Source organism: Haliaeetus albicilla, chromosome 10 (genome assembly GCF_947461875.1).
Source record: "Haliaeetus albicilla chromosome 10, bHalAlb1.1, whole genome shotgun sequence".
Lineage (NCBI taxonomy): Eukaryota > Metazoa > Chordata > Aves > Accipitriformes > Accipitridae > Haliaeetus > Haliaeetus albicilla.
This window is the reverse complement of record NC_091492.1, coordinates 31,997,251-32,013,157: the sequence shown is the minus strand read 5'-3', so window position 1 is coordinate 32,013,157 and position 15,907 is coordinate 31,997,251. Positions and strand designations below refer to the sequence as shown.

Below are 15,907 nucleotides of genomic sequence, written 5' to 3'. Positions count from 1 at the left end.
TCGGTGCTACGCCCGCCTCTCGCAATGCACGGAGAAGCCTGCAAGCAGCCGGGGCCGTGCCCCGTATCCCCGCGTGTGTCCTGGCGGGCTGTCGTAGCACTGCTGCTTGTGGGGTGCTTGGGACCGTGGCTGGTGTACACGTTTTGTGCGTCCGGGGGGGCTGCCAGGCTGCTGGCGGGTGCCTCGGGCCGTGGAGGTGCAGGCGGAGGTGTTGTCCCCGCCATGTCCCGTGCACGTGTTGGGGATGGAGCTTCGCAGCGTGCAGGGCCAGCACCCGCTTAAAGGGAAGATGCCAAAACGAAGGGGGAGTTAAACAGGCTTCAGTGGTGTGTTGGGGACAGATGAGGCTACTAAAAGCCTCATTAAAGGCCAAGATAAGCTGTTTCAAGGGAAGGGCTTCCCCTCCCCGTTCTTTACGTTCGTTTAAAAATTTTTCAAAAGCGTCTAAGCAGCCTTGTTTCACGCTTAAACAAGTTTTCTAGTGCAGCCATCTCAAAATGGAAGTCGGATCGGCTTAGATTCCTGATGAAATAGTTGCTTGTTTTTTTTTGTCTCAGCCAGTGAAGTTCACAGGTCAGATTCACCAGTGACCCCTGTCTGCTTCCAGACCGCTCAGTTGAGATCACATGTGCATGTGTACTGAGATGTTCTGGTAGAAGTAAAGAGAGTTTACTGACAAAAATTGAACTTTTGGGAAGTTACTAGATTTTGGGGGCAGGGGAAGTCTTTGGAGTATTGCCATTAAGTCCGGTTTTCTTGTAGTCTTAGAATTGCTGGGTTTTACAGATGAGAGGTATTTGATGTGCTGCTTTAGATACCTGAGACCACAGCTAGAATGAACCTATACATTAAGCAACCCTAAAGAAATTAGAGCAATGAAGTGGTGGCGTGCAGTTGGCGAGGGCAGCTCGGTGGATTGCTGTAGGAGCAGTAACTTCTGTTTTTCCAGCTGATGCAGTTGGAAGAGGAGCTGCTGGGAGTGAGCAGGAGTTTGGTGCTGGGACCTGTCAAACTATGCCCCATGTGCTGGGAGTCCCCAGGGCAGTTGTTGGTGATCCTGGCTTGGTGCAACGGCTCTTGCATGTAAGGGGAGGTTTGGGTTGGTCCCACAATGCACCTCAGCCACTGCTCAAACTGTCTCAGGTCTTGCTTGCATTTCCTTTTTCCATCAGTCAAGCTCCTTCTCAGTAGGCAGCTCAACCTCTGTGATTCGGGGAAAGTAATTTGGGTGATGGTTGTGCAGGGAGAACGGAGGGAGGGAGCGCGAGCAGCCTCTAGGTAGATCTTACTTGTGGCCGTGGTTAAATAGAGCTGTCTTCATTCATTCCCTCCCCTCCCCTCTAAACCTGATGACCCTTCAAGTTGACTTCCTGATATTAATACCGTGTGCCGGTCCTGATTAACTCCCTGACAAATCCCCTCTCGACAGGGCCGCCGGGGTGCTGCCCTGAATGGACCCCCCGTTTGGATTTGCATAGCTGAGGAGTCTCTGCTCGTTCTTCTGCCTCCTTCCTCCTCCCTGGCAGTAGGAGGAAATTTAAATGTTTCTGAAGAGCGACATTTCCATTTCAAAAGCTGTTCGCTCAAGTGCGTCTGGAGTGGGATTTCTCTCCCCCCCACTCTTCTCTGAATGGGAGCTTTAGAAGTCTCATTTCCTCTGCTTGATAACACCAGGCTGAGAAGGGCTTTTGTCTTTTCATTTCCCCTCAATTTTTTATTTTTAAATAAGTGAGGTTTTTTAGAAGCTGCCGTGGTGGATTTTCCCTCCCCCATGTTTGTCCATGTGCTGGAGGACGCACCTGGTGTCACCCAGTGAACGAGCTGGAGGTTCCTGGGGTGCAGGGTAGGACCCGCTCCCCGCCTGGGCTGGACTGAGCAGGGGGGTCCTGCTGCCCTGCCCTCCCCACGCCGGCACCAACCCGGGCGCACCCTTCCAATCGCCAAGCTGAGGCTCCTGCAAGCAGAGGAGGAGGTTCGCTGGGCACATCCGAGCTGCGGAGCAATGCCCTGCTTTTCCCAGCCATCCTGAGCAGGGGCTTGCGTGTCCCAGTGCCCCTGGACAGCGGTGGGTGTTGGGTGGTGCTGAGCCTGGCTCAGGATCTGGCCCTGTGTTTGTAACACAGGACGCTGCAGTATCTTTAATCATGCTGACTTGTTGCCCACCTGCTTTTTGACTGGTGTAGCTGTGCCTGTTGCGGTGAAATGACTTTTGTGTTTTAACGCAATGCTTAGCGGAGGGCAGATAAAAGCAGATGCGGTTGCCTGCCTCCCGCTTCTGCGGGACTAACGTGTGCTGATGCAGGCACTGTCACACGTGTGTGATGGCATTCGTGTGGTCGTTTGAGTATTGTACTAGTATAAAAGCAGGGATTTTTTTCTGCAGAGGCCTTTTTTACAAAAGGCAAACTCCATCCTGCTTTTAGAGTGGCATCTAGGGCTTGAGGGCTTTCTACCTTCTTGAGAACTAGTTGGGATTTGGTAGGGACTATTCCAGCATCCTCAAATCAGGGAGAATACACCTGCTGGGATTAACATGGACCTTAATGCTACGTCTCTGTGTGGTTGCTGTGCTGGAAAGACTGGGACCTTGCTTTACTGCATGTGGCAGTTGAAAGAGGATGGGTGGTGTTGCAAAAAATAAAAAAAAAAAAGGTGCGAGGCTAAAACTTCCAAAGGCATGGAGTAAGTGTTACGTTCCGCTGGGGTTTGTTGGGTTTGGTGACAGGGTGCTTCCCAGCCTGCTGGAGGAGGTTTGGGAGCTGTGCACCGACTGCCTGCGCTCCCAGGTAGGGGACCCCTCTTGCCTCCCTGGGGGTCTCCCTAAAGAAACTCGCTGAGCAGCAGCCACAGGGGGAAATGCAAAAACGGGAGAGGGTGATGGTCGCATGAGGCCATGTCACTGTGTCCCACGTTTCCGTGGAAGTCTGTGGCAATAATTCAGAGGTACCTGTGAAAGCTGCCTGAAGTCAGCTGGTTCCAGGGAAGGCAGGTGTGGTTTCAGCCCCAGCAAACCAGCTCCTTTGCTGGGAGGAGCGGTGGCCGGCTCTGCAATGAGCTCCCCCGTTACCTTTAAAATCTGGTTCTGCAAAGCCAGGAGGTGCTAACCCCACTGCCCTGGCTGAGTGCCAAATTGGGCAATTAAAAATTTGCCTCCCTGCCTTTGTGCTTAATGTAATCAGAGGCGTTTTTCACAGTTCACTCCTTTTTAAGAGACATCACATGAGCGCTTGTCTCTCTCGTATTTTGTTCGCGCACCTCCCGAGCGTTTCGGTGAGCTCGGGGCGGCCCCCTCCTTTTGGCCTCTGTAAACCCAAGGGATGTCTTAGTCGCTCGAGTCGCGGTTTTGAATATCCTGACGCAGGATTGTGACATGCTCTTAAACCGATGGGTTATGTGCCTGGTGCCCTTTTCACGCAAACCTTTGCCTCCCCAGCGCTGTAATTTCGTGGTTGTTTTCCGTCGCCGTAAGCCAGTGCCGTTCCCCGAAGAAGCGGTTTTGCTCTTCAAACCGAGACACCGATGCTTTCCTCCTGGCTCCAGCCGTAGGGTGAGCCGGGTCCCTGCCGCAGCGCGGGAGGTGGCTTGCGAGCGGGACGCGCCTGGCAGGCGCTGCCACCGTCCTCCTGCGCCCGGGCTCTGCCAGGGCTGGCAGAGGGGAGGCTGCGAGGGGCTCCTCTGCCTGCTTGTCTTCCAGGTTAGTGGAAGCCCTGCTCGTTTAAACAAATGGGTTTGAGTTTGCGAAGGGGATATGGGGATTTAGGGCTGAGGTGGTGTGTTACAGGGACAATGATGTTCTCAGCAGCACGACATTTGGGGCAATGACAGCACAGGTGAAGTGATGCTGTGGGCGGACAAATTCTTGAAAGAACATTAAAGTTGCAAACGGAGGAGTGGAAGAGCTTGCTGCTCTACGGGCTACCCTGACAACCTTAACTTGTCCTCCCCCTTATTTGCTGAAAGCATCGGGACAGCATCTTTGCTTTACGTGACCCTCCATTCAGTGCCCAGGGTGGCCTCCATCTTGTGCCGAGCGGGTCGCTGGCTGCTTTACTTCATCCTTATCTTTTGGTGGGTGGTCTCAGGCTTTACCTGCTGTCCAAACCACGACTCCTGCAGTTATTCACAGCTCTTTTAGGGCACTTGTTGCTGTTGGCCTGGAGCGCTCCACACATGCCAGGAAGGTCCTTCCAGCTCAGCCCTTTCCTTCCCTTTGCAGGAGTATAGGCAGAGTGCGATACCTGACCTGGAGCTACCCACGACCCCACTCCACTTGCTTGCTTGGTTCAAAGTCATTTGCCTAGGCAAGCACCAAAATGAGATTTTTTTTTTTTTTTTTAACTTGGACACTTTTTCAGAGTTAACAAAAGACAAATCACTGGCAGAGAGTAGTCTTGCCAGATGTGTCAACTGTGCCGATGATGCCCAAAGAAAAGGTTCCCAGAATCTTTCTGAACGTTGCAGAAAGGCATATTTTCCTGTAAACTTGTTCTTGGAAGCGGCAGAGTTGTTTTGGCTGAAATTTACTATTTAGGGGAAAAAAGAAAGCCTAAAAATGCCTGAAGCAAATATTCAGGATGGAAAATTTCAGTCCAGACAGTTAATGTTTTAACAAACTTAGGGTCAACTGAAAATCCAGCAATGCAGAATAGGCAATGTTGGGCAATTCTTAATGAGAGGTGGAGCAATTAGCTCCTCTTTGTAATGAGTAGATGGGTAGGTGAGAATTCATCACTCCTGTGAAGTCAGTAGGGAACGTACGCATTCAATGCAATTATTATCCACTAATGGGGAAACGCAAAAAGGTAATGAAAGGCGCAACATCCATTTGTCTGGATAATGCCTTAGGCTTTGGTGGGAGTTTGCCTGAGTAAGGTTTTCCAGATTTGACCCGTTATTCTAGGCTACCTCTGAGTCCATAAGCCTTGTTTGCTGCCGCTTCTGTAATATCCTGCGATCCTGAGGTCCAGAGACAGCATCTGTTAAGGATAAGCACTGTGGAACAGCTTTTTTGAGCACAAGCAAGTTTTGCAAGACCAGATACTAGGCTTTGGTTAGTGCATTTAACTGTAACACTCGCTGGCAAGGTTTTACCACCCTCGTAAATCTGCTGGTGGGGGGTGGGGAGGGAGGGTCAGCATTTGGTACTGGTTTTGCAATTAAATTGCTTCAAGCTGTTGAAACATTGGGGAAGTTTTTTGACCTACTTTCGTGCAAGCTTAGAAATTGTTGGGATATTTTCTGCCCTGGCTGTGTGGAATTCAGCTGGATTACAGGGGAAAGGAATTTCATAGGCCTTCTCATAAAGTCACAGATTTATTTAAAAAGAAATTAAATTAAAAAATCAGCTTTGTCTTCAGACAGCTCCTTAGTCTCCAGTTTCATGAATTCCCATGAGAGCACGTACTGGGCGGCATCCAGTGAAAGCAATCCCTGTTTTTCTCGTCTCCCCTGCTGCACGTGCCATGGAGCGTGGGGATGGAGGAAGGATGTGGGTGATGCCTTGGTCCCACACGTGGCATCAGCACTGGTTAGCCTTGCACGGGAATGCCCGTGTGCTCACGGCTGGTGAACAACACCGTAGGTGCTCCCTGGAGTCATGCTGCACACACCAACATGCACATCCACATCCCGCTTCGGCAGCTCTTTGAACGGCTGTGGGGATGCAGCCCAGCTGAGAGCCAGCAGTATTTAAGAATTAAAACCCCGTTTGAAAGGTTGGGCTGCTGAAAGAGCCATTAGTGCAGCAGATGGTCACGAACAAAAGAATTGCAATAACACGATGTACTTTTCACTGCTCAGGCTCTCTGACTTCGTACTTGCACGTCTCCCTAGGGAAACGAGATGTTAGTTTTCAGCCCCTTTGACTTTTTTGCCCCGTCAGTGCTGTCATCTCGGGGCTGCTGTTATGCCGGAATGTGTTGGATACTTTTCCAGTTAAAAAAAATAATCCTTTGGTCTGTATTTGGCCCGTTTAAGAGTTTTATATGCTTGTTTTTACCTTAAAACCTGATGGACGGAGGTGTGGGGTGTTGTCTCTCCTGCTTGGTTTTCGTCCCAGGGAGTGTGGGAAAGCCCCGGGGCTCTGCGTCTGCTGGGGTGTGCGATGCCGCGATGCCGCGGGTTCCTGGACGGGGAGAACAAGCTGCCGTCTCTGCCGTGTGGCACAGCCTCACACGGACGGGGGTTTGGGGCTGGTGTTGGTTGGTAGAGTTCAGCGATGTTCAGTAGCTCTGTGCTGCCATGAGGGGCTTGGGTGATGGAGGCATCCTCGCAGGCAGGCCACCCTGATCACAAGCCCACCCTTTGTTCCTGATTTTTTTTTTGGGGGGGGGGGGGGGGGAATTAATATGAGCACAATTTGAGCAGCCCCGGCCCATCCTGCCTGCTTTGGCAATCTTCTCCAGCCTGCAAGGACGCAAGATGTGCGAGTGGGCAGGAGTTGGAGATAACACCTCTTAATCCCTCCCGGTGCTCCAGCAGAAAACGCTGCTACCAGCTGATAATTAGAAAGCGAACAGACTGTGGAAGAGGTGACATCGGCATCCCCAAATCTCTGTCCTGGACTTGGGGGAACATCATTAATGATCTGGTTTAGAAAGGCAGAGAGAGACCAGGACTTACTGAAGACGATATGTAGGGCAAACACCGTGGTGCCGTGCTAGAGATCCTGAGGGTCGTCCCAAGCAAGCGGCTCTGTTCGCTCGGTACACACCAGTGCTACACAGGCACCGACTGGGGGTGTGGAGGCTTTGAAGCTCCACTGGTGTAGTTTTGAAGCGGCAGCCGGTGCGGTCAGGGGATCAGAGAGGTGAAAATGCATTTTGCAGCAAGAGTTAGGCGCAGGTGGAGCGGAGCCTCTGCTCTGCCGTCTCCTGAGGGTGGGGAAACAGCCAAGAAAAATTACCCTTCGAGGAGGTTGGGCTGCATCCAGCCATAGGTGCTGAGCTGACGCATGGCACGGATGCCCTTCTCCATCCCACCAACTCCCGCGAGTGCCCTGGGAGCATCGCAAGGTGGGTCAGTAATACAAAATAAGGACGCGGCGATGGTCTGGTGCAGGTTCCAGCATGTCCTGGGACCAAGGTTGGGGTTCTCACCATCTTTTCTCTTGTGGACCTGGTTGCTGGTGTGTCTGAAAGCAGGGACATCGAATTTACTTGGAGGCTTACTTGCTCTTCATGGCATAGATGGGCAGTTGGCTTATGCTTTTCCTTTCTCCTCTTTCTCCCATGTTTTTAAAGCCACTGCCTAGCAGCGTGTAGCATGCTTGCTCCGTTAATGTTATCTATGTTAGGAATAAAAACGTGTAGAAGAAATCCACCCCCAAAGCCTGGACTTGCTCTTTGATAGACTCCTCTAGTGATAATTGTTTTCTTCAGTGCCAGCATCTCCTCTTGCTGCGGGAAGGTTTATGCAGCCTCTGCCCCCTGCTCGCCCACCCTTGTTATCATATAAATCACGTAATAATAAGGCCAGGGATAAACAGGAACTACAGTAGCTGTTAGCTGTGTATAAAAACAAATCACATGGAAACAGTATAATTACTGAGAAAATATCAACTTGAGTAATGCAGTAATTGTTTTCTTCCCTCCAGCAGATTTATTCCAGCTCTCCCAGCTCATGTTGGTTTCGAAGTCTGACTTCACGTTAATAAGGAGAATTTCACGTTTCACACTGCACTTGTTCAGAGTCTGGGTATGACACTAGCTGAAGCAGAGGAACATATTTTGAGTGGCTTCTTGAGAGTGCTAGAAAACAGAGCACTAGTTGAAATATCTCTATCCATTAGAGTCCACCCCAGGCTCTGGGTGGACTCTGGCCTTTGCAAACCTCTTTTCAACCCATTTTTGTGATTTAGAAGAAGGGCTTCTTCGTGCCTTGCATAAATACAGGAGCTCTGCTTTTTGGACTTCACGATTCCACGGGCAAGATGTGTTTTGGGTTTTTTTTGCCTTTAGTTTTGGTTTTTCCTTCCTCTTGCTGCTTGTCATTTCCTTTATTTAGAGAGGTGCTTGTAAAATGACAGTGACCAGTTATTTGAGGTCCAGGGACATTGCCTCTTTTTATTGCTATAATCATCTAATATCAGATGATGATGGTTTTTATGCGGTGACTTGTAGCTGTTTCCCTTACTCAGCTTTGCTGCTATTTTACTTCAGATTCTGCAAGGCAAAAAGATAAAAATGTATCAGAAACCAGGTTTCCAAAGGGTTTTGTGCCAAGTAGGAGTTTAAAGATGCCCTGTCTTGCATATTGGCAGACATGAGATAGTATCTTTTGTTTCATGTGCACAGAGAGGTCTTTCCTGCATTTTTGGCAGGCAGCTTGCTTACCTTTAGAAAAACCTACCCACCTACAAGCCACTGCCACTTCTGCTTCCCATGCCTTAATCTGAACGAGATTTTATGAACACCTGATTTATCTTTTGCTTCTTATGGTTGTCCTGCTCCTCTTGGCTTGAAAAAAACCCAAACCCACCAAAAGAAACCAACCCAGTTGTGGAGAGCACAAAGCCTTCCCGCTGCAGCAGACTGACCAATTTGGGTGTCTAATGCTGGGGAAGAAAACAAGACAGGATCTGCTTCTTGGGATTCTCCAGAAACCTCTGATGTTCTTCTATTTTCTCTTCTGAACGGATGCTGGAAACAACCAACTTAGCTTTCTGGTGCTTTTATGCTCTTAAGGCTGGATGAGCCCCACGCAGGACAGTGAGGAAGGGGTTTTAGGTTGCTCCTTTGCTTTCTGTCCTTTGATGGCAGCAGTGGGAAGGGCGTTGATGACTCCAGGCTGCATCCAGCAGTGTATCCCCCCTGTCTGGCTTGATGTCTCCTTCAGTTGCAACAGGATCTAGCAGGGGAGAGGAGGGTGAAGGTGCCAGTGAAGGATGCTGGTGTCCTGGGACATGGCCACTTTGTTGGGAAACATCCTCTTTTGCTTCCCCTTGTTCCAGCTTTGCTGTGGATGATGCTGCCCATCCCTTGCGGAGGGGAATAGGACAGAGCTCATCTCAGCACAGCCCTACCAGGCAGGGACTGCCTTTGAAGCCAGGTCCCCTGTAGCTTTGTCAGGCTGTGGGTGCAGCCTCGCCAGGAGGGAGCTCACTGTGCTTCATCCCCACCACCAGCAGGGAGGAGGCCACCCTGCATGGTTCTGCTTCATGGTAAGCAGATGCTATTGAGATGCCGAACAGTGCCAAGGTGGCATCTGCACGCTCGCCGTGTCTGGAGTGAGCTGCAACAGAGCTGGCGAACAACCCAGGGCCACCATCCATGTGCCTTGCTAGATGGAGGAGCACAGAGGGGTCCCTGCTGTCCCAGTGCCACCAAGCTCCATCACGTCACCGTTGCCCCCACAGGAGGACCAGCCTGGGGAGAGGGTCGGTGGGTAGCCCTGGCCACTTGCTGGTGGCTGTGAGTCAGTGCGGAGGGGAGGATGCTCAGCGCCTGTTGGCGCAGAACAACGTCAGCTTTGTCCACAGTTGCAGGGCTGCTGTAATGAAGGTAGCAAAGTTGTATGAACTTCTTCATTTGTTCGCCTCCCCCTTTCTCCCCTGCCCCAGCAGCTGCAGTGTGTTGGCTGCCCAGCCTGGCAGTGGTTTACAGTTACAAACCAAGCCACAGCTCCTCTTCCTATCCCCTCCAGGAAAAGAAATCCATCCACTCACTAAGCAAATTAATAGATAAACTTTTAATTAAGGTGTTGGGTAGCTGCCAGAGAGGAGTGTCCTGGGTCAGGGTAGGCTGCTGGTATGCCGTGATCCCCGTCTGTGTGGCTGGTGGCTATTAAACAGCTGCTTCATCCCAGGTGCGTTCATCAGTGGTGGGCAAACTCATCCAGGCATGCAACTTGTGTTTGCAGGAGATGGGCTCCTTCATTTGGAGCTGGAGAGGTGAAGGGTGGTGTGCAGGTGAGGCGCTGTCGCTCTGGGATGCTCATGCGATACCAGCTCGTTGGGCTCAGCAAAGCTGTTGCGTTGCTGAAGGTGAAGCTGAATGTTTTGATGTGTTTTTCCTCTGCCTCCAGCTCATGGTCATTAGAGCTGCTCCCTGTGACGGCCACGGAGGTTATGCTGATCCATCCGGTCTCTGACTTGAAGGATCTTGTTGAGCTGAGAGCCTTTTTACCTGGAATTTGCAAAAAGCTGGTTTTCATCAGTTCAGTCTATCTTTATCTTGGCTAACCTTGCCTATCCCCTTTCTCTCCATTTCTGGATGGATGCATTTGACATCTAACACTCGGAGCTCCCCCAGAATTTACTAAGACGTGGAGGAGGACCTCCATGAAAGAGATGGGGGGAGTCCTTCCTCCTGGGGGCTGCCCTCATAGCCCCGTCTCGTTCAGCGTGGTTAATGCCATTCTTCTGTCCAGCGTGGCCGTGGTTGTGTCGAAGGAGGACATGTCTGTGGCTACCTCATTTTTGCAGAGAAGATGTAGCCTTGAGCTGGCTGCTGAGATGTGAAGGGATGGTGCTGCTGGGAGCTCCTGAATATGGATGGGTTTATTGATCCTGTAGGAGTGCAGGTAGCACCGAAGGTGGTGGGAGCCTCCGAGGCTTTGGCAGGAGGAAGAGCTGCTGTCATGTCCCTGGGAGACTAACCTGGTGCTCTCTGGAGACACTAGAGGTTGCGGAGCACTGCGGTGATGTGATCTGGCAACTGGTACTGCTTAGTCTAGCAGGTTTTTTGAGGGGTGTGTGTGTCTCAGAGCGCTGGGAATGGGCCAGGGAGCTGTGGCAGCTGGCGTGGGAGGATGAGAGGAGAATTCAAAGTCTCTTGGGAAAGAGCTGACCTGGTTGTTTCATGCTCCCCAGGATCGTGGCCTGCCTGGCAAACTGGAGCCCGTGTCACCCGTGAGCCCTGCTCACCCTGATGCCGAGCTGGACCTCCTGCCGGCCCGGCTGTCGAAGGAGGAGCTCATTCAGAACATGGACCGCGTGGACCGCGAGATCACCATGGTGGAGCAGCAGATCTCCAAGCTGAAGAAGAAGCAGGTAAGAGGCTGTGGTCTGGAGGGGAGCATGCGTCCTCGCTTCTGCGTGCTGCCTTATGCCCTGTCCTTGCCCATGCATATCCACAGAGGGGAAGTGGCAGTGGCAGTGCCACCAGGATGTTCTGTGTCCGTGCTCGTTGTTGTGGCATGGGGCGGTTGCTGCTGTGCCAGCAGTCTGGGGCTGGTATTTGCAAGACAAGGGAGCTTTGGGAACCCATCTTGTGGGCTCTTTTGCATGTCAGAGTGCTTCAAAGAGAAAAAAAATCTGTCCTAGGTGACTTGCCTGTGGTCATGCAAGCAGTCAGTGGCAGAGCTGGAAACGCAGCCTGGGTTGCCTGAGTCGTCCATACAGCCCAGCATTAGCACAAGGTCTTTTCTTTTTCTGTTCCAGCAATTGTCTCTCCCCAGTGCTGTTGCTGCCACTATTGTGGTATTGGGCTGTTTAACACATTGCTGCGATGTCTTAATGCCCCTTCCTGAGCATCCAGTCCCCTTCTCCGGAGCTTTGCAGATCTGCAGCCGTGAGCAGCATCTGGTCCAACTCCAGTCAGGGCTGTGCCTGAGCCAGGGATTTGAATGTGATCTTCTCGGTTAATGCTTTACCCCTGCACAAGAGCACTCCCCAGCAGAAGGATTGCCTGCTCGACATTGCCATGTATACAATTACCATAAACCCATTAAGAGATTAATATAACAAAACCTTGGGGGACGTCTGTGAAAAAACCCACAGACTTAAAGGCTTTCACTCCCTAAAGCAAATCACTTCCCTCTGCGCCTCTTACTGGTTGCTTTATTTCCTTTGCTTGGGGCCAGTTTCTAAACTCCCTGACGGCTGCTAATCCCAAACTGCCCGAGAGCAACGACCTCTCCCAAGGGGTGTGCAGCAGGAATTCAGGAGTGGAGCAAAACATCTACTTGGGCTGTCGCATGGGGCAAGTGCTCCTCAAGGATGAGTATGCCCTTGACCTTTCTCCCCATCAGATCTATGTTTTCCTGTACCAGATACTATCCCTTTCTTTCCTGCAAGACAAAGCAGGATGTTTTGGTTTTGTTTTCAAACAATATGGTGTAGTTAATGACAAGGACCTTTTTTTTTTTGTGTTGCTTTTTATCTGCAGAGGTATCGGAGTGCTTAGGGAGAGGGAGCCAAGAGTGGGCAGAAGCAGCTGTGCTGGGGGTGTGAGGGAGCAGCCCTGTGTGTCGGCTTGCAGGGGCCAAAGGAACACCTGGAGCGATGGAAACAACAGAGGTTCCTCTTGTTGGGTTTGGTGGGAGCTGGGTGAAGCCAGCCCTTCCCCTCTCCATCCTAGGAAGCTCAGACAAAATGTTGGTGTTCTCTCTCACCTGGCAGTCTGGCTGCTGGTCCATGCTTTTAACTCGTATTTGAGGAAGGAGGTGCAAACCATGATCATTTCCCACTCTGGAGAAGGGCTTCCCGAGTGGGATGCGTGCCCAGCGCAGCAGTGAAGGTCCCTCTCATGGCAGCCGGGGGGACTGACAATTCTGCTGATCCACTGCCTGACTTTTTTCAGAGATGCTGAGGAGCTGCTATTCAAGCTGACGGGAGTAGCATATGCTCCTTGCCATTAAAATCAAGCTGTCCTTCCATAAGGAAATGGTTTTTTTTATTGTTGGCTGCTTGGTTGCTTTATTTCTTCCCTCTGAACGAATTTTATGATTCTTCCTCCCCACAAAAATGCTCTGCTGAGTGGGGAAGAAGGTGAAAGCGGCTGTTGGCAGTAAAAGCATCCCCCCCTTCTTTTTTTGTTTTGTTTTGTTTTGGCACATGGTGGCAAAGTCATTTGGTAGCAAATCCCGCCCCCCCAACATGGCCTCCTTTCCCCTCCAGCAGGATCCTTCCCCAGCCTGGTCCTCCGGCAGAGCTGGCACATGTGTGGGGAAGCTTTTTCACAGGGGGTGGGTCCTGCCTGAGATGCTCCGGGAACGTATTGTCCATCTGTACATCTGAGCTGTCAGCACAGGAGAAAGACGAGTGAGGGAAAGCAATCAGCCTGAAACAGAATACCGCTCCTGCAGGAACAGGCAGCGGAGCAGGGGAGAAATTGTACGCAGCTGGAATATCCTAATGCTTTTCCCCTCTGTCTTTGGGAGGCCTTCTCAGGGTAATTAAATACATTTGTATGGAAAGGCTGTGCAAAAAAAATCCCAACCAACCCCAATCCACCATCTCTCCCTTTTTGGTTGTTCCAGAAATGGCAAGGAAGGCTCTGCTTGGACTTTGCAAGAAGCAAACGTCTTCGGCAAGCTAAGAAACCTTCCCCAAACCCTGCGCACCCCTGGCAGAAGGCCACCTCCATCAGCCATCCCCCGCTCATTCATGTACCATATGCGCTTAAATCTCTCGCTGAGTCCTCTCTCCCCCTCTTCCTGACAGGGAAGGATAATCCTTATGCATTTATTCCTGGCAGCGGTACCGGGGATCTGAAGGAGAAATAAACTACTGGGCTGTTCTCTGCAGTGGTGCCTGAGCCTCCCTGGGCGCCGAGCTTGGCGACGGGCTCTGCGGGAGTACAACACTCCCACCTGGTGATGGAGGTGGAGCCGGCCGGGTGGAAGAGCTCCAGGGTTTCCCCTTCCATTTATCTCCTGGCTAAGTTTCCTCTGTTCTTCTCCTGGCTCTTTGAAAGTGGTTCTCAGAGATGCCCTGTGGCTGGAAGACCTCTCCTCTGCCCTGGGCAGGTGAAGCATCCTGGTACCCAGGTGATGGCTGCCTAATGCAAGGCAGCGTGGCAGCTGGGTGCATGTGTAAGGACCTTGGCTTTGTCAGGCAGGTCCCTTCAGCGTGGGAGCTGGTACGTGTGGGGATGGGGTCTTCCTGAAATGTCACCCACCTTCCTGCCAGTGCTGCAGGCTCCAGTGGCCCCTCTGCAGCGTGTGGGCCAGCCAAAGGGACTCTTACCTGGAGAGGGCACCACCTCCACTTGGAAATGGGTTGGCCTGTGGATGCTGTAGGAGCCAGGGCTATGGCTAACGATAGCATCTCGCGTACCTTCAACATCGCTGCGGTGTCTTTCATCTGGGGAGAGGAGGGGGCTTTTGGGCAGCTGCTGCTGGGAGTGGGGAGGGAGAGAGTGTGGAGCCGTCAAGACTCATCTCTCATCCCGCTTCTCTTGCTGTAAAGGTCACAGTCCCAGCCTACCTTTTGTGGCAGACCTTTAAGAAATCCATTTTGTCCGTGTCTGGGAACCCTGACCTATTTTGCTTTGCCATTTCCCACAGCTCCCAGGGGTAGCTGTCATGGGCTGAACCTGCTGCGATCAGGTGTGCTGCCTGCAGACCCTGCCCGCATCCTTACCTCTAGCATCTGGCCCTTTAATAACCGTACAGTGTTACGCCACAGAGAGTAGAGTTTAATTCTCTACTGTATTTCAGCTATAATTAGATTTGTATTTTTTCTTTTAACGAGCTGCTTTTAATGAGCCTCCACTTACTGGCAAACTTTCATTTCCTGATACGCCATCAAATCCTCTTGTCTGAAATCACTTACAACACACCCAACCGCTTTGCAGAATTTTTGTGGGTTTCCAGAACAATGTAGCCAAGTTTCTGACATTTTTTTTTTTAACCCAAATATTTTCTCCAAGAGAAGTAGAGGATTTGATTGATCCCTTTTGGTGGCTCTTTCTTTGGAGCTTTTGGAGTTTATCACATGGGAGTGAGGATGTGTGATGGGGTGCCTTAGGACACCGAGCAAGAGCGGGCAGGTGCCTGGAAGCATTGCTTCTGTGCTGGGGCTGATGCTGAGAACTGCTTTGCAGCCTGTGGTTTCAGCCATGGCTTCCTGAAGAGCTCTTGTCGCCTTTGCATGGCGCTGTTATTTGGGCCACCTGAGAAACAGCCATGGTTGAGAAGAGAAGGGAGCTTTGGGGCTGTTTCATGTGTGGTTGGAGCCTTCAGCATGCCACAGCAGTGTGGCTCTTTGTAGGCAGGAAGGGATGGATCCCTGCAGTGCTGGGGAAAGTTTGTCCCCTTCTAGGGTGCAGGTGGTCTGAGCTGGCTGATCCCTGGCTGTCCTCACATGTGGCTGGAGTAACCCCTAGGCTAAAACCCCAAGGTGGGCATGCTGATGCCTATGTGTGGAGCCTGGGCTGTCCTGTCTCTGCCAGAGCCTGCTCCCCAGCCAGGACGATGCTCAGCTGTCTGGCTGGCATGTGTGGCTATTTTTTGGCTATATCTCGGTGTTCCCTGTGCTGCTGCTTTCCCCTGTATGGGAAAAGATTTCCATCTGTGGGGAGGTGGAGCATGAGTGGAGCCCACAGCATGGGGTTGCTTCATCCATTGAAACACATTTAATTTAAGGGGTGTGAGTTTTCTCAGACAAGCCAGTAGACCTATCTGGGTGCTTAAGTGTTTTCTTGGACTGCATCCTACAGCCCTAGTGTTGTTAAAGGTGTTGTCAACAGGAGCAGAGATGATCTGAAGGAGGACTGGGTGTCCGCCTTCTTCTCGGACCACTAGATACTGCTGTCTCTGGGAGGACGGTGGTGCGCTCGCCTCTAGTGCAAGCCGACTGCTGTCAATCCCAGGTGCATTTTCTTCCTAGTACGAGACTTGCTCACTTTTCCCTTTGTTTCAACAAGGAATGCTTCAGCTGCAGGAAAAAAATACAAAGATTTGGAAATTCCGAGCTGAGCAGTGAAAAAATCATAGGCGTTTTTCAACAGCCGCTCCCTCTCCCGTGCCTGTGCTGCCCCGCAGCTGCCGTGCACGGCGTGCGCTCTCCCTCCTCGCAGGGAGCCCGTGGCCCCAGGAGGAGCCTGGAGGAATCTGTTATTTCCTCTTTTGGCTGAGCAGTTCCTCAAACTTACTGGAAGGGCTCAGATGTATCCTCCTGACTCGCACCCGTCAGGAGAGCCGGAGGCGCAGGTCATATGTCAGATATGTCCGCTGATCGCGG

At 51.6% G+C, this 15,907-nt stretch overlaps 1 protein-coding gene across 16 annotated transcripts in view; it reads left to right on the top strand.

Annotated features, from left to right (window-relative positions):
• The window catches only part of NCOR2 (nuclear receptor corepressor 2), a 260,599-nt gene that overhangs the window by 112,985 nt on the left and 131,707 nt on the right, over positions 1-15,907 (top strand). For all 16 annotated transcript variants that reach the window (XM_069794863.1, XM_069794861.1, XM_069794859.1 and 13 more), the window contains one exon: positions 10,811-10,990. In XM_069794863.1, coding sequence (XP_069650964.1) covers positions 10,811-10,990 — 180 coding nt within the window. The remainder of the gene's footprint in view (positions 1-10,810; positions 10,991-15,907) is intronic.